A 19,039-nucleotide genomic window follows, 5' to 3' on the forward strand; every position below is an offset into this window, starting at 1 on the left:
TCAATCTAACCGATTACCCTCCTTTTTCCAGCCCCAGGAACCTAGTAGCTACAGCTGCAGAAAGAACTGATTTTACCCCTGCCCCCCACTTCACTTACTGCCTGAACCATCAAAGCTACTTTTGTGGTTAAAGCCGGAGGCCACATTTCTCTCCTTAGAGGACTTACACCATCTGCTTTTGTCACCACTGAAAACATCATCTGTTCCGAATCTTTGTCTCCCTGGTTTACATAGCACCTCCTGCAACTACTTCACCTACCTACTTCTCTGGCCTTCCTTTCAAGGTGCCCTTTCCCAGGCCGATCTACCTAGACCCATTTTTCGGTGTTTTTTCTGTTAAAGGTCAAGCTCTTTCATATTAGTTTGTATCATTATTCCCCACTTGAAATATCATTGTGGCTTTGGTTGACATGTTCATTACCCATATCTCTGTCTCCATTCCTAACTTTTGTTCTCTGCTACAGAATTATGCAGCTAGCTCCTTTCTTAACATCTCTACCTAAGCATCACTGAGGCATCTCAAAATCCTTTACAAAAAGGTTGAATTTGTCTAATTTTTCAACCACCCTCTTTTGGTCACCTCTGCTGCTACTGTTTCAAGGAAAGTCATTACACAGTAAATAATCTTCTTGTTAGTAAATTTTAAAATTATACAACTTTCATGATCCTGATAACAAAATTAAAGCAATACAAAGTATACAACACAAAAAGTAATAGCTTTGGTAATTTCCATATTGAGAGGTAAACAACTATTACGATATGTGCATGTTAATGGATTTTTCTGTGTATATATATGTCAATATACATGTATACATATATGTTTATACATATACTTTACCATGTATGTACCATAATGAAAATTTTTCTTTTGCAGAAAAATATTATAGATATCTTTGAATTATTAACAACATTGCCACATTTCAGTCTTTTGTTGCCTATGTACTATTATTCTGTGCTAGGTATAGATTACATCTGAAATTTAATTGTAGCACTAATTTTTTTATTATTATTTTTTTGCTGTTCATTATGGTTTTATTTATTTATTTATTTATTTTATTAGTTACGTTTTATTAACTCTGTATCCCAGCTGTATCCCACTCCCTCATTCCCTCCCAAACCCTTCCTCCCTCCTTCATCTCTAGCACTAATTTTTAAACTCTGCTTTACTTGGTGTGTTTATGCCTCTACCTACCTTCCAACCCCCCAACCCTAGGCAGGAGAGAGGTCAGTGGGGAGAGAGGGCCCAGACCAATTTCTTTCTCCCAGCAGTTCAGAGTCCATGGATTCTCCTGAGGCTATAACAATCTCCTTCGATAGCAAACACAGCCAGCACTTTCCTCAGAGCCCTTGCACCCCAAAGCATCTCTCTCTGCCTGTCTGCTCCAAACCTCCAACGCACATGATCTGTCATCTCTGGTCTCTCCAAACTGCCACTGGCCACACACCACCATTGCATGCCACACTTTCTCTTTCTAGTCTTTCACACTTATATACACAGAGCCCTAGAGCATGCCCCTTTCTGTGCCCATGAGGCAGGCCTTTACCAGCTGTCAGAGACCGTGCCCAACACTAGACAATTATCAGCTGTGCACAAACATACTAAAGCCTAAACTAAAATTCCATACTTAGGGTTAAAACAAAAGCATATTTATATAGCATAATTGAGTTTTTAAAGAAACCAAAACTTCCATTACATTTTGTTTTCTTCCATTACATTTAATGATCTTTCATTTTCAGTTTTCATTATAATTCTCCAGGTTGCAATAAATAAGATTTACCACAAATGTTTGTACCCTTGTAATTAACTACAGTACTAGAAATGGGATTTCTGAGCTAAATCTATGCAATACACTGTGTGTGCACTACTGAGGTGCCCTCAGAAACGTTTCCCCACCTCTGCTTATAAAGTGAGAGATGAATTATATATAACAAAGTGCAATATTCGGAGTATGCTACTGGATGAATTTTTATATATACACATATTTGTGTAGCCACCATCTACAGAATGATATATGTCAATTCTATTTCTCCAGAACATTCCCTCCTATACCTTTTCCAGGATATAACTTTCTTAGAGATAACAATTCTGGCTTTTTAAATCCTTCATAAGTTTCACCTGTTCGAATGAATGAAATCATATAAAAAAAACCCTCTTTGGTGTCTAGTTCTTTGATATTGCACATTTTGTGTGTATTAATATTGACCTATTTAGCCATAGTTCAATATTTACTGCTATGCAATATTCTCCTGTATGAATATCTCACTAATTGTCCTGTTAACATAAGCATTTTTGAATTGTTTGTATATTGGAGCTATTATGACTAAAGTAGCAATGGACATTCGTATACAAATTTTTATGAGTCCATTTTTTTTTTTCATTTTCCTAGGATATGTGCACAGGAGTGGAAGTTTTAGGTCATGGGGTATCTTTAACTCAGTTAGAAACTTCAAACTTTTCCAATGGGCTAAACCCGTTAGTCTCCCTGTTGTATTAATTGAAAACTCACCATGGTGTATGAATGCATCGTACACTGTATTGTCACTGCACATTTAATTGTCTGTTTCCCAGACAATTGTACAGGCTGCTTCTGCCTTTTCTGATGCCTTGAACACACAGAATTCTCAAAAAATATTTCTCAAATGAGATGAGTAATTGAAAGGCTACAGTGCCTTGTGCCTAAATGGCTCCACTACCCAATTTGAAGAGTTAACGTATGCTACTTTGGAGAAATTGTTGCTCATGTAGTCTTATCATCTCAAGGGCAGTGCCTGTTTTTTATGGATAGGAATGTGGCTTTTATGTCACCAGATATTCCTTAAGGAGCATAGCATAAGACTGGGCCCAAGAAAATATCCATAGCAATCAGCATGTCATGCTTGGTTAGAGAACATATTTAAATAATGCCAAACGTCACTGAGACGTTTATCTGGAACATTACCTGTTCCACTTCGGGATTAGAGTCTAGAGGAGGCAGAGAAGAGAAAGCAGCGCTATTCTACCCCTCCCTCACTAGCCCTAATGCTAGAAAATAGTCCCACAATCTGATTTGTTAGGTAATAAAGGTCAGAAAAATATGGTTCACGCTAATGTATATCCTTCTCTCCCTTTTCTTAAAAGAATCAGTGTTTGAAGATTTTATATTAGATCTTTATATTTTCCTTGTAGCTGCAGCTAAAGTATCTATTCTTCTGGGAGTTTGTGGGCTGAAGATTCAAAAAATTCTTTCTTGCATGAACTAGACCTTCATCAAAATTCACTGCAACTGAGATTCATTTCCATTTCTAGTCCCATTGCTACCCACAACCAACTGAGCATGACGGATGTGCTGGATAGCAATTTGAAGGAGAAAACTACCTAACCATTTATCTACCTTGTTTCCTGATTTGAGTGCTGTCACCCTATTAATGTAGCACATCCTTCAGTCTTGCCACCCTTCACCTCTAAATAATGCAGGATGTAAGCAAAAGTCCTCAACTTTGTTTTTAATGACAAAATTAAGTTAATATAGGTAAATCTTAGAAACTTGGGGATTTACTAGTCTAAACTTTTTCTTCAATTTACACCATAGTTTTCATAGGACTGCATATGCCCAGGAAACATCTATATGTTCCCTGTGCATTTATATAGGAAGGTATATTCAGTATTTGAAGTCACTGTTTATTACTGATTTATTTGGAGCCTATTCTATTATTGTTTGAATCTTTTTCTTTTTCATTTTTTTTTTGTCCTAAGGATTGAATCCAGGACTTTGTAAACTGTAGCACTTGTTTTTTGTTTTGTTTTCTTATTTTGATTTTTTTTCTTTTCCTTTTATTTGTAAGGAAGTCTTTTTATGTACCTCTGGCTGTCCAAGACCTTGATTTTTAGCCCAGGACAGCATGGAACTTACTCTATATTGCAGGTAGACCTTAAACTCACCCATCTCCTGTCTTAGCCTCCTGAGTTCTTTGACTGTAGACCTAAACCACCATGCACTGGCTCAAGTCTACTTTAACATACAGCAAACAAGGCTTGTCCAATGAGGGGTCCTGAGTGCCACCTGCCTCCTGCTGTACTTTGACTCTCACCTTGAAAGTACTATGCTATTAGCACAGAGGATGAAAAAGATAAGCAGCACTCCTCCTAGCTTGCCATCTCCTACAACAGCCTTTCCTAATTCAAGCTGAAGACCTCTAAAGGGGTCAGACATTTTGGGAAACTCTTAGAAGACACCTTTTGATGCTTTCAGGAGAAGAGCTTTTAAAAGTTTACATAGGTGTGAACTTACACAGAGAGCTGTGGCAAGGCAGGGAGAAAAACAAGTAAGCATGTTTTCTTATGCTGGTACCATAAATCTGTTGATGAAGATCACCTTATGCTTCTATCTTTCCATCTTTCCTTCCTTCCTTCCCTCCCTCCCTCCCTCCCTCCCTCCCTCCCTCCCTCCCTTCTTCCTTCCTTCCTTCCTTCCTTCCTTCCTTCCTTCCTTCCTTCCTTCCTTCCTTCCTTCCCCTTCCCTCCTCAAAATGTAAGTCTGGAACATTTGGAACTTGCCATGTAAACTAGGCTTCTCTCAAACATGTGGCAACCCTTACATCTCTGCCTCCCAAGTGCAGGGTTACAGATGTGAGGCAGCACCCTCTGCAGGGATATAACCTTTTCTAACAAACAGTCTCCTCTAGCAGCCCAGCAGCTTATCTTAGCTCATCAGCCTGCTCAGTACCTCCTGAATCACCTCCTTCTCAGAGAAAGCAAGTGAGTACATGAATGAGATATTGGGATGGTTGGGAAAGAAACTTCTTTATCTAAGTGCTGTTACCTTTCCTAAAGAAGTGTGTCTACGGAGACACCACTGAGCCCTACATTGTATGATGCTATCTAGTCTTTTAAAAGCCTCTCCTTTTTCATTCCCAACAATTGCTCATGTTCTTGCAGAATGCCTTCTCCACTATGGATATTCTTGGAACAATGATAAATAGAAAGGTTTTTTTTTTTTTCTTCCTACCATTATCAAACGCAAAGGGCCCCTTAAAGATCTTGGTGCCACATTGTCCACGCACAGTTCAGTTGGTCAGACATGGTCCTCTAAGACTGAGTCTTAGTAATCTTAGTAAACAAGAAATTGCTGTTTATACTTCTGAGTGCTCCTTTCATGAGACGTTCTTTTGCCAGGAGTATATCCCTCAAATCATATAAAGCTTTTTATTTTATACATCTATACCCTATTTTGTGCCTGTTTCTGTAACTTTTCCACAAATGAGTTTAGTTGCCACAATATTTTCAGTAGGTCCCTTTGCTTGATTAATGGAGTGGACAACATGGTTAGTTTAAAGACAACTGGTTTTCTGTTACTGGAGACTTCAGGGCAAACATATATTTATGCTCAAGCAGGTTAATGAGGCTTGATCTAGGACTATTACAGTAGGAGTATCAGAATTTTTGTAGTAGAAAAGAAATCTTCAACTCTGTTCAGAACAACTGAACGAGTTTTAAATGTTATAACAAGCTAGAGAATAATCAGTGGAGGAAGCTGAGGAAGAAGGTATGCATTTGATCAGAAGATCTGTGTTTGGAAAAAAAAATGTACTTGAAGTTAGGCTCATTGTGTTCCATGGAGACTAGGAGTTAGGAATAGCAGTCTTCCTGATGACTCATTGCAAAGGGATAGCTTCTGTCTTTAAAAAGGAACTTCTGCCTGAAGTTCCTCACATCTGCAATTCCAGTTTCTGGGAGGCTGAGGCAATAGGATCAAAAATTTCAGGGCAGCTTAGGTTACAAAGTTAGACTGTTTTTTGTTTTTTGTTTTTTTAATTAAGAGGTTACTAGGGAGAAGGATCTGCAAATAAAGCACTTGCCATACAAGTTTGAGGACCACAGTACAGGACGCTCAAACCCATAGGCAGGTATGGCAGCACTTAAGAGTCAGAGACAGGGCATCTCTGGGGCCAGCTGACTAGCTAGAATTGGTAAGTTGAGGTAGAGACTCTGGCTCAGTAAATAAAATGGGGCACAATCACGAAAGGCCCTCACCATGAACACATGGGAACACACATAAACACCGCACATATACACAGGGAAGACTAACTAAGGGCTAGACTGTCATTCTGTGATAGAGCACTTGCCTAGCATGCACAAAGCCCTATGTAGCATTCCAGCACTATGAAGGCAAACAACCAAAACAGCTTCTAGATATTGGGAGATGATTTACATTTTAATGACACAGAGAAAGAATTCACAATTTCAAAGGTTCTAAAAAAACAAAAGGGAGATTAGGGACTAACAATCAGGTAGAAAACTATCTAAAATTTCCTCAGGCTGAAAGTCCTTTAAAAACCATTGTGATCAATTCCTTTGATCAAATCTATCAAATGATGAATAGTTTTCATATGTATTAGTTCATATATTATAATTATTAATTCATAGGCTACAATGGCCTTTTGAGTCACATACACAGACACCATAAGGATTATGAGCTTAGAGTAATTGTTTAATTTTACAACTGACCTAACTATCCAACTTAATTATAGACTGCTTTTCCAATATCAAATTTCATCTGGGAATTAAAATTTCTCTCTCATTTGTTTATTTAAGCAGAAATCACCACCATATAAAAGATCTAATTTATGACTTTGGTTAAGAATATTTAAATGCTTGCTGATATGACATCTTCAGTTTTCTAGTGAAATTTTTCTAAGGACACATTGAAAAGACAAAGTTGTTCACAATTCCAATTAAGGGGAGGCAAAAAAGAATCTATCCATTGACCAAATCTGGCAGAAATTGGTGAAAGCAATTATCGTTCTCACCCTGTGCCCACTCATTTAAACATAACAGGCTAAGAAAGGATGACACACCATCTGTTCATATCTTGGTGACTGTCAAGGATTCTCAATCCTTGAGTGTTTGGGGAAAAAAAAATCCAGTAGTCTTCTCTCTTGGAAAAAATACATAGCAACGGCACTATTTCTCCTCCTTCTCCTCCATTCACAAATTGACACCATTCAGTCACATAGCCACGATATGTGAGACATGATAGAACATGAAAAATAAGAGTATTTATGAAGTGCTGGACATTGTAAGTGTGAGCTTATGTTACTTCACTTATTTTACCTAATCAACAAGAGTATTACCTGGACCTTTCTCTATTGTTCCCTAAATTTTAGGCTTAAAAACAATGACCAGAAACACACTAATTAATCATAGGCTTGAGGTGTTGACAATACAAATAGAAAACTTATCTTCTCGCCCTTTCACTTTGTCCCACCTTCCCATATCCCTAGATATAGGGTAGATGAGCCACCACAGATGGTCACCTTCTGAATATCTGGAAAAGAAAAATAACAAAAGCTAGAGTCCTGGTCAAGATCCTCTTGAGCCTTAGTGTTCAGTACCACTTTGTTTTTGCATCATGCCCATAGACACAGAAGGGAATGTGAAGTCAGCTCACATGCCCTGCAACCTGTAACAAGCTTTGAGAGTTTGTTGGCCAGGGTTGAATAAAGAGCATTTATTTGCCTGTAGTATTGGAAATGAGCCTTGCCTTCCTCAAGCTGACCACCCTCCTGTTCCAGCCCAACTATACCATGTATCATTTTTTTCCCACAAACCACTTGTCTTCCACCACACCCATGAATTAATCAGTCTCTATTGCTCTATGTGTGCCTGGGCTCTCTAGTCAACCACCTACAAGAGATAGCAGACTAAGTTTCATATGTCTTACTTTTTGGCCACATTAAGGGAGTAGCTGAGTGTTGATTGCTGCTTGGGAGCAGTATAAAGATTCTAGGGCTTCCTTTCTACAATTTCTTTGGTCTGTCTTCATAAAAGAATCAACCATTTTGTTTCCCAGGAAGGGCAAATCAACACATAATAGAGAGACATTTAATCTGTGTTATCCCTGCTATTTGAAATTGTTATCTAATTTTCAGAAAGCCTATTTTTTAACTAATTAACAGGAAGAGTCATGACAGGAATCATGAACTCTTACATAAAATGATGTCCCTGTTTGTCACAGCATGTCAGGGCATTGGAGATGAGGCGTGAACTCGTCATTGCAGAAGCAGCAGAACAATCAGGATCCTATTACTTGTTGACAACAAATACGACTGCAGACATTTTATAGCCAAAAGATCCCCACCCCCAAATCAAATAATTTCCAGAATGCATAGGTTGATTTTTGTTTTGTCCTTTTGTTTTGTTTTTGTTGGGTTGAGGGAGTGCGTTTTTGTTTGTTTGTTTGTTTGGTTGGTTGGTTGGTTAGTTTAGTTTTGGTTTGGTTTTTTTTTTGAGATAAGCTTTCCCTGTGTAGCTCTGGCTGTCCTAAACTCACTTTGTAGACTAGGCTGGCCTAAAAATCAGAGATCCGTCCGCCTATACATCGTGAGTGCTGAGATTAAAGTCATGTGTCACCACTGCCAACTACAAAGATTGTTTTGTTGATGGTGCTAGTTAGTGGTAGTGTTTTGGATTTCTAAATTGCAACAAAATGACTCTATTTTTGGGTGACAGTAACTTAATGCTATCCATCTCAAAGACATATAACATCCAGCACACATTGGTCATCATATATGTTAGTCCTTACACACACACACACACACACACACATACAGAGAGAGAGAGAGAGAGAGAGAGAGAGATGCAACCCACCCCAAACAAATACAAAGCCATGAGACTTCACTTTCTTTTTTTTTGTCATCTTCAGATGGCTCTTTTTTTGTCCAAGACCCTTTCATAATGCTTGCTATGACCCATCCTTCACTTCTTATGGAGAGCCAAAGGCTTCAGTTAGTTTCTATTCTGTTACACTCATCAGTATCCTGCTTGCTGCTCCCTGGGGAACTGTCTTGCCTGAGAAATAGTCTCCACCATGGAATCCTTGCATGTGTGAATAGATGATTCACCCTATCCACAGAACATGTTTAAATAAAGGATTACAACTCAAAAGGAAATCTTGAATGCTGGAGATTTTAGGGTTTTTTTGGGTTTTTTTTTGTTTTGTTTTAATTCTTTAATGACAGGTAAACAAGGCAGAGATTTTTTTTTCAGCATTTATGGCTTTTCTACCTACTTCTTCTGTGGGTATCCAGCCACCTAGGGATCCTGACATTTTGGTCACTAAAAATTGGTTGCCTCTCAGGACAGAGCAATAAAAACCTTGATTTTTTTTCTTTGCTTGTTGTTTTTGGACATACACACAGTATCTTTTGAAACTAAATCCCCAAAGTTATGGATACTTCTCCCTTAATGTATTATAGTAGGCTTCAATCTCCTTTTCACAAAATGAAAACAAAACAACAAACAAACAAACAAAAAAAACACTGGAGCAGGAGAGGTGGCTCAGCAGTTAATAGCAGGGTTTACTGCTCTTGCAGAGAACCCCAGTTCAGTACCCAACACCCACAAGGTGACTCACAACCACTTGTAACTCTAATGTCAATAGATCAGAAGCCATCTTCTGTCCTCTACGGTCTCCTGTATGTATGTGGCACACATCCGTTCAAGTAGATACACACTCATAAAGACATAATGAATAAGCAAATCTTAAAAGGAATATTTTTTCTTTTTTCTATCTATCACAATGTTTTCAATTTCAAAAAAGATTTTTAAAATAAAAAAACACGGAAGAGAATTATTCCAAGGTTAATATTTATTAAATATGATTTCATTCTTCCTTTCCCAAGACAATCTTTAGAATACAAAGTAGAGGAAGATTTGCTTTACAAATTGAACATTTCCCCCAGTCCAGGGCTGGGAGTCAGGTGAGCATCTCTGCTGACATTTATAGAAAATGATCTTTGTTTATGAATGGAATTAGTTTTGATGTTTGCAGGCAATGCTCTTCTTATAAAAGCAGGCACAGCTTCACAACTCAAAGAAGAGAAGGTATAAGGACCACCATCAAAGTGACCTGCATAAAAACAAAGAACAATTAAATGGAACATGAAGGACTTTGGGCAAGAAAGAAGCATACAAAAATTTCATGGAATGGCATGATGAATAAGTAGAAAAAAGTGAAGTTGTAAAAAAAATAGATGAATATCATTTTAGATATTCTAATATCATATTAGAATATCATTCTAATATCACTTCCTGGTCAACAGATACACATGTCCTTCTTGCAGAGCTATTGTCATTATCTGTGAGCACTTTGAAACAGGCCATTGGGCCTCTTGGTAATCCTGGATTATTGCTTGGTACAAGACTGTTAAGATTTTTCAACATGTATTTGCTACTGTTTGCTGTGAAGAAAAATACATTTACATTTATGATATATATTGCTGATGAATTGAAATATCCCTGGAGCAGCAGGAATACCCTTTTTGCAAAACTGACATTCCCCAATTAGCCCCAACTACTAGGTAGTAGGAGATTCAACAACTCAGGCAGTCTTTAAACTATGATATTCCAGGGTCTTCAAGAAGAGCAATAAATATCTGTAGTTAGCTGGCCATGGTGCAATGGGTGTCAGTGACTAGGGAAAGAGTGTTTTCATGGATACCCTTAACTTTCCGATACAACTATGGAGACTAAGACTACATAGCATGATTCAACCAGTTCTGTTTGGTCATTCACCTACAGCTAGAGTTATACATATTAAGGATAGAAAAGGATGAAGCTCTAAGCACAGGTCACAGAGTTAAGGACACCGCCTGATCTTAAGCCAAAGCCTTTTTTTAATATACCACTCAGTTTCTAAATCAGTTTTGGGCCTGAAAAATAAAATGAGTTTTTGAGTCTGTGTAATAAAAACTAAAAGTGAGAGAAGGGTCTTGACATTAGCACTGAGAAGTGACAGGCTGACCACAATCAGGCTAGCAAAACGTGTCTGTTTATGTGTGAAGCTGAAGCTTAGTTTGGTCTTAGAACGGTAAGAAAGGGAACAGGGCAGGAACTTGCCACAGAGGGCCTCTGAAAGAATATACCCTGTATTATATGCCTAAGTCCACTTAGAAGTGAGTATACACCATTTGCGTCTTTCTGCTTCTTGGTTACCTCACTCAAGATGATCTTTTCTAGTTCCCACCATTTGCCTGCAAATTTCATGATTTCCTTGTTTCTAATTGCTGAGTAGTATTCCATTTTGTAAATGTACCACAACTTCTGTATCCATTCTTCAATTGAGGGACATCTGGGTTGTTTCCAGGTTCTGGATATTATGAATAAAGCCACTATTACCATGGCTGAGCAAATGTCCTTGTTGTATACTTGAGCATATTTTGGATATATGCCTAGGAGTGGTATAGTTGGATCTTGAGGTAACACTATTCTTAATTTTCTGAGAAAGCACCAGATTAATTTCTAAAGTGGTTGTACAAGTTTACATTCCAACGAACAATGGAGGAGAGTTCCCCTTTCTCCACATCTTCTCCAGCATGTGTTGTCACTTGAGTTTTTGATCTTAGCCATTCTAATGGGTGTAAGGTGAAATCTCAGGGTCATTTTGATTTGCATTTCCCTGATGACTAAGGACTTTGAGCAGTTGTTTTTTTTTTTTTTTTTTTTTTTTTTTTTTTTTGTTTTTTTTTTTAAAGTGTATCTCTGCCATTCGGTATTCCTCAATTGAGAATTCACTGTTTAGCTCTGTACCCCATTTTTTAATTGGATTACTTGATTTGTTGCTGTTTAACTTCTTCAGTCTTTATATATTCTCGACATTAGCCCTCTATCAGATATAAACTCAGTGGCTGGCTCTTTGATCACCTCCCTCTAAGTGGGGGCAGCCTTAATAGACCACAGAGGAAGACAATGCAGCCAGTCCTGATGAGACCTGATAAGGCTAGGTTCAGATGAAATGGGAGGAGGACCTTCCCTATCAGTGACTGGGGAAAGGGCAGAGGAGGAGAAGAGGGAGGGAAGGCAAGGTTGGAGAGGATGAGGGAGGGGGCTACAGCTGGGAAACAAAGTAAATAAATTATAATAAATAAAGCAAAAAATTCTGGGGAAAAAAGAAATTACTTTTTAAAAATAAATTTAAATGTGATTGGTTTCATACACTGTCAAGATGTTCTGTCTACTCTGGAATAAAATAATTGACTTTTTTTAAAGACTCTACCCAGCAGGGTATTAAAGCAGATGCTGAGACTCATAGCCAAACTTTGGGCAGAGTGCAGGGAATCTTATGAAAGAAGGGGGAGAGAAAAAGGTCTGGAGGGGACAGGAGCTCCACAAGGAGACCAACAAAGCCAAAAGATTTGAGCTGAGGAGGTCCTGCAGAGACTAACACATCAACCAAAGTCCATTCATGGAGAGGATCTAGACCCCCTGTTCAGATGTAGCCCATAGACAGCCCAGTTTTTATGTGTGTTCCCTAGTAGTAAGGAGATCAGGGGTTCTCTCTGACATGGACTCAGTGGCCAGTTCTTTGATCATCTCCCCATGGTGAGGTAGCCTTGCTGGGCCACAGAGAAAGAGAATCCAGGCAGTCCTGATGAGACTTGATAGACTAGGGTCAGATAGTAGGGGAGGAGAATGTCCCCTATCAATAGACTAGGGGAAGGGCATAGTGGAAGTAGAGGAAGGGAGAGAGGGACTGGGAGGAGATGAGGGAGCAGACTACAGCCGGATACAAAGTGAAAAAAAAATATATTAATTAATTAATTAAATTTACCCTTCTCTCCAAAAACAAAGGCAAACCTGACGTATTACATCATGGTCCAAGCAGAATGCAATCATCGCAGCATCAACTTAGGTATTTTGCATCCCCCTCCCCCAGGCTTGAGCTAGGGCTTAGTTATGCAGCCCAGCCTGGTCTCAAATCTGGGACACTCCTCCTGTAAGTCTCCTAAGGGCTGGAATGAAACATATTGCACTACACCCAGCTTTTAACTTACAGTTTTCAAAAGTTTTGAATCCCTTTTACTATCCTTTGGTTGTATTCTTTTTTTCCTTTTTTTTTTGAGAAAACTTGCCATATTTAACTTGTAGATCTATCCTTTCCCTGCAATTTCCCTCCTAATGCCTCATCCTCACATAAATATCTGTCTCCACTCACAAGTGTCAGTTCCTGTGGTAGCAACTCAAGGAGTATTCATGGTCGGAGGAAGTGGCCATGAAAGCCAGAAGACCTGAGTTCTGGCTCATTCTGCTGCCAATGGTCTTAGTGACTGTCCTTTACCATGATTAAGGTTCTCTCTGTGTAAAATGAGCAAATTGAAGTACAGTATGTCTAGGGTCCTTTCTGATTTTCAACAGTCTGTGCCAATTATTATTTTTTTTTTGAATTTTATTTTTTTCTTATCAGTTACATTTTATTAACTCTGTATCCCAGCCGTGTCCCGATCCCTCATTCCCTCCCAGTCCCTCCCTCCCTCCCTCATCTCCACCGTGCCCCTTGCCAAGTCCACTGATAGGGGGGACCTCCTCCTCATTCATCTGATCCTGTTTTTTTTATTTTTAAGAGCCTTTGAAGTTTTTAAACCTTTTGTCTCTTCTCTTCTCCATTATTCTAACATCTAATCAGTCTATATGTACTTTCTCTGCTTAGAATGAGTCCAAATATATAGCTCCACACAGATATGCATACAGGTACAATATAGATTAGATTTACTGCTTACCTGGATATATTATAGGTAGTATATTATATTATAATTATATTATATACCATATAATAAATATTAATATATTATATTATATCATATCATATTATATCATATCATTATATATTATTATATTATATTTATTATATTATTTATGAAATATGGTACTGTTTTGAGGAACTATTAGCCAAGATACAGCATACAGTTTCTGTGATTGAGTATCTCTAGAATATGAATGCAAACATTAGTGTTTTGAGCTTTACCATTTGGGAAGTTTATTTCTGAAGGAGTACTAGGTAGAGATCCAATAGATTTGAAAGTGGAATTGGTTGTTGTTGATTTGAGTGATAATGTCAATAATTTGGGCTCATGGGCTTCCTTCAGTCTCTTCTGTTTATGCCTAACATTTATCCCAAACCTGCTTCTTCCATCTGAAATGACATCAGAAAAAAAGTTAAACAAGTAAAATGTATCAAATTCTATGCTTAAAATGGGTGAAACGGTGATCTAGTTAATTATAGTGCCTTCAGTGTTCCCTCTAAAATATGAAATTCAATGCTTAATGTCTCTTTATTCTTGTAGTCGGTTTTTCTATGAAGTTGTAAAAAGTAAATTTATACTGTGGTGTGTGACACATGAAAATACAATGCACTTAACAAGGATGTCTGTTTTCCCTAAAGTATAAGGACTTGCAGGTCACTAGTACACCCAGTGGAAAAGAGGGATCAGGTGCTGCCTCTGACGTGAATTCAGTTGCCTGCTCTTTGATCACTTTCCCTGGCGATATTGCCTTGCCAGGCCACAGAAGAAGAGGATACAGGCAGTTCAAATGAGACTTGATAGACTAGGGGCAGATGGCAGGGGAGGAAAACTCCCCCTTTTAGTGGACTAGAGGAAGTGGGTAGGAGGGGATGAGGGATGGAGAGTGGGAGCAGGAGGAGATGAGGGACGGGCTCAGGATAAAAAAATGAATAAATTGTAAAAAATAAAATAAAATAAAACAATCAAAATAAAGATACCTGGGTGCTACTTATAGACTCCTAGAGTAGAAAATGTTGCTTTCCTGAAGGAAGAAGACTGGCCTTTGTATGGATACTGAGACAAGCTGCCAGAATTGAAGAGAAGATCATTTGATAATAGAACAGCAGTTTATTTTGGAGATTGCATTGAACCTGTAGATTGCTTTTGGTAAAATGGCTATTTTTACTATGGTAATCCTACCAATTCATGATCATGGGAGATCTTTCCATATTCTGATATCTTTTTTAATTTATTTTTTCAAAGACTTAAAGTTCTTGTTGTACAGGTCTTTCACTTGCTTGGTTTTTGAGTTACTCCAAGATATTTTACATTTTTAAGGCTACTGTAAAAGATATTCTTTCCCTGATTTCTTTCTTAGCCCATCTGTCATTTGTATATAGGAGAGGTATGAATTTTTTAATTAATATTATATCCTGCCACATCACAGAAGATGTTTATCAGCTGTAGGAGTTCCTTGGTACAATTTTTAGAGGTCTCTTATGTATACTATCATATCCTCTGCAAATAACAATACCTTGATTTCTTCCTTTCCAATTTCTATCCTTTTGATTTCCTTTAGTTGTCTTCTTGCTCTAGCTATGACATCAAGTAGTATAGTGAATAGATATGGAGAAAGTGGACAACCTTGTCTTGTTCCTGATTTTAATGAAATTGCTTTGAGTTTGTTTCTTTGATTGTTGCCTAGCCCAATTGTCATCAGAGAGGCATCCTCGGACATGTAACAGGAGCAGATGCAGAGGCCCACACCTAAGCATCAGACAGAACTTGGAGAACCTGCAGAAGTGGGTCAGGAAGAATTGTAGGAGCTAGAAGGCTTGAGGACACCAGAAGAACATGGACCACAGAATCAACTAAGCATGGCTCATAGGGGCTCACAAAGACTTAAGTGGCAATCATTGAGCCTGCATGGGTCTGTACTAGATCCTCTGCATACATGTTGTGTTTTTGTTGTTGTTGCTGTTTTGTTTTGTTTAAGCTTGAGTTATTTATAGGGCACCTAATAGTGGAAGTGGGGTTATCTCTGACTCTTTTGCCTGCTCTTAGAACCCTTTTCCTCCTACTGGGTTCTTTGTCTAGCACTGATATGTGGGTTTGTACCTAGTCTTATTACTATTGTGTTATGCTGTGTTTAGTTGATATCACTGGGAGGCTTGCTCTTTTAAGAAGGGAAATGGAGAAACAGTGGATCTAGGGGAGAGGTGAGGTGAGGAGGGGGACTGGGAGTAGTGGAGGGAGGAGAGGCTGGGGTCAGGATGCATTATATAAGAGAAGAATAAATAAAAAGAAAAAAAAAGAGGGAAAAAGAACACTAGTTTGCCTCCAGTGAAGATATCCTCAAGGGAAGGGCTAGTGTTGAGAGGCAACATTAGGGGCCACTATATCTCTCACTTGTCAATGAGTCCCATTAGAAGAGCCACTCAGGCAGCTCACTTGTGAAGCATCTTAGAAATGCTGACAGTTCACTCCACCTGTCACCACTCCTTGATTCTCACATGCACTCAGCCTACTGTTGGCTACTGGCCAAACGGCCCTAGGACCCAGTTCCTGAAACACATGAAGTACTCAGCCAATTTTCTTCTAACAGAAGCACAGGTGAGATGACAAGCAGTCTAAGAAATCTGGTTCCAAATAAAAGCTCGAGAGGTTAAGACATGACCCAAGCCACAGTCCTCCCTTGACTTCCTTCATCTTAGTACAAAGCCACAAGTCATTTTCATGCCACAGACGCAGCCTCCATTTTGGTAGTTTTGTCATAGGAATGCATTAGGAGAAAAACTGATATGATCAATACTGTAAAGTGTATACAATTAAAAGCCTTACCTACATTGACATCTTACCCGAAACATTCTCCAGCCGAAGCCACCTGCAATGAAGGTGCATGTGCCACTGCTCCCGCACACTCTCCTTCATCACACAGTAAAAGACAAAAATGAGGAACCCTAAGCCAAGAGAACAGGATCAATCATTTCACCTTCCTTCACCAGTTAGCACTGATTTCCTGTCTTGGGCCTATTCTTGTCACCATCAATGGTGCTTCTAATGAATCTCGGGGGCACTAATTTCTTTCTCATTTCTTTATGGCTTCTCCAAGTGAAGGAATAGCATAAAGTCAGTATTAAGACTCCATAGCCACCATTGTTTTTCTCCTAGGCTGATATCATATATCATGAGACACGGGGCTCCTATGATATCCCGACTTAGAGATAGTGCTCAATGATTCTCATCTTCATGCACTCTCATTCACATCCTTCACATGTAGCATCCTCTCATATAACAATGACATAGGGCAGAATTAGGCTATAAAAGATATCCCCCTGCATCCACTCTTCAAGAAATTAAGTATTTTGTCTTGACAATATCTTGGCATGTAGATGCACATATGGTGAGTCCTGCCTGTATGACTGAGTCTTCTAGGAAGCAGAAACTCCAGCCCTGGATAGCATCAGCACACAGCTTGACTCCAAATTCATGATGGTCTCTGAGCCAAAAGTATGTAGTTAAGTTGTGCCTGGATTCCTGACCCTCAGACAGTTTTGAGATTAGAAATGTATGTAGTATTAAGGTGCTGAATTTAGGGGGTAGGTTGTTACACGGTCATATACATCCGGTGCACGTGTTTTTTGGCATAACTGAGGCATGTGCAAAGCATGTCCATCTCTGACATTATCTGGAAAGTGAGAGGGAAGTGCTGGAGATACCAATTGTCAAATGTGGGACATTTTTCATTTCTGTCCTATAAACCAGCTTCTGAAGAGATGAAAGTAGCACTTAAGATGACCCTGACTGAAAATTCCCTACAGGACTAACTGGATTTCTTCAAGATGGGGATGGAATTGGCAGAACTAATTCTTGTCAACAAGATGACTTTATTTACAGTCCACACCCAAAATCACTATCTACAAAGCCCTTACAGATACCTCAACCTTAAAAGCAACCTTCCCACTTCTGAGTTGCCATAATACTTTGCTTCATATAATATGTGCCCTGTTAGCCATATAATTCTCTGCATATTGCCCATCTTATCTTCCAGCTGTCAAGCCTTTGAAGGTCTGGCTTCTGTCTCCTTTTCATCTTCATATCACCTTTTCCTTTGCCTCCAGCACTATGTGGCAGCTCAGTAGAATAGACAGTTGTTCACTTGAACTTCCAGGAATTTGACACATAAATTCTCATTGTTATCTATAGCCTCAGTAATAACTGTTTGGACCTAAAACTATACATTTTTTTTTAGTTCAAGTGTTATTTGGAAATATTTGTTCTCCATAAAGAGTTCAACATGCCTCTACATTGGCAAATTGTCCTGCCAGTAAATTGTTTTTAGCACTCATTGCAAACTGAGCACAAGTCAAAAGGATAACTAACATGAAAACTTATATCAGCTACTGCCTTAGTGGAATATATATATATTGCTTAGTACTGGGGACTGAACGTAGGTCTTTATACATGATCAAAAAATGCTCTACCACTAAACTATATCCCTAGCCCTCCTTTTTTAAAACTTTTTTATTTCAGAGCAAGGTCTCACTGAGTTCTCAGGTTGTTTGTGGCTTTGAACTTGTAATTCTCTTACTTCATCCTTCAAAGTACTTGTGATTACAGGTCTGTGCTATGAGGTCCAGCACAAAGTCAAGAATCTTGGATTGGAGCAAGTGATAATCTGCTGAAATTTACCCTGTTTGACTATACCTCTCACTAGTTCAAAGGGGGCACCAGTTCAAAGGATGCTGACAAACAGAAGTTCTCAAAAGCTGAGCCAGGTAGCATGGTGATGAACATGAGAAAATCGGGGGTGCTGTATCTAGATAAGAAAATACTTGCAGTATGTAATACAGGATGAGGAGACATTATGGCATTAGTCACAGATCTGAGAGGTCTGTCATTAAGAAAATAAATCATTCTTGCTCTGTGTGATTGCCAGATCGGAACTAGGAGCTATGGGAAGAGACACCAGATCAGTCACATGCTAACAAATCACAGCTAGTATTTACTAAGCAATGACAGTGTAACAGATATTGTGTTGTTTTCGTGTTTATGGGTGAGAGGATTTGGAATCTATGGTGTTTAATAAACTTTTCCTAGGTCACAGAGCTCGTCTTGAGTTAACAACATTAGCACTGAGCAGGGACTGACTGACTATAAAGCTCAAGGTCTTAACCACTGCACTATCTTTCTGTCAAAGGAAGAAGACTGGGGTAAGGATCAGAGAGGATCAGAAGCTAAATGCTCTGCTTCATGGAATGCTGAGCTTTCAGTCCCTGGGAAGTTTCAGGAAGAACCAAATGACTTCATGTCATTTGATGGAGAATTGGATTGGCAAGATCTTTGTTCCCTGGTCCCAGCCCTGAGACTCCCTGATACCAGGTGGGAGGCAGCAATCTGGAGGCCTGTGTCATTTCCTCCCCAAAGGACTTTATCACTATGTGGAACCAAACAACAGCAATGACGAATGCAGTATTCTTGTCTCTTTCTGGGCAACAGGCGC

The 19,039-nt window shown here is 38.9% G+C and overlaps 1 protein-coding gene across 1 annotated transcript in view; it reads right to left on the minus strand.

The window, feature by feature from the left end:
* Positions 1 to 9,619: 9,619 nt before the first annotated feature.
* The window catches only part of Adgrg4 (adhesion G protein-coupled receptor G4), an 84,411-nt gene continuing 74,991 nt past the window's right edge, over positions 9,620 to 19,039 (minus strand). Inside the window, exons 17-19 of the mRNA XM_055599555.1 lie at positions 16,395 to 16,496; positions 13,779 to 13,946; positions 9,620 to 9,887 (exon numbers count right to left, since the gene is read on the minus strand). Of these exons, the coding sequence (XP_055455530.1) occupies positions 9,697 to 9,887; positions 13,779 to 13,946; positions 16,395 to 16,496 (461 nt within the window). The 3' untranslated portion in view covers positions 9,620 to 9,696. The remainder of the gene's footprint in view (positions 9,888 to 13,778; positions 13,947 to 16,394; positions 16,497 to 19,039) is intronic.

The sequence above is a fragment of the Psammomys obesus genome, unplaced genomic scaffold, assembly GCF_907164565.1.
Source record: "Psammomys obesus unplaced genomic scaffold, mPsaObe1.curated_primary_1811, whole genome shotgun sequence".
NCBI classification, from domain to species: Eukaryota; Metazoa; Chordata; class Mammalia; order Rodentia; family Muridae; genus Psammomys; species Psammomys obesus.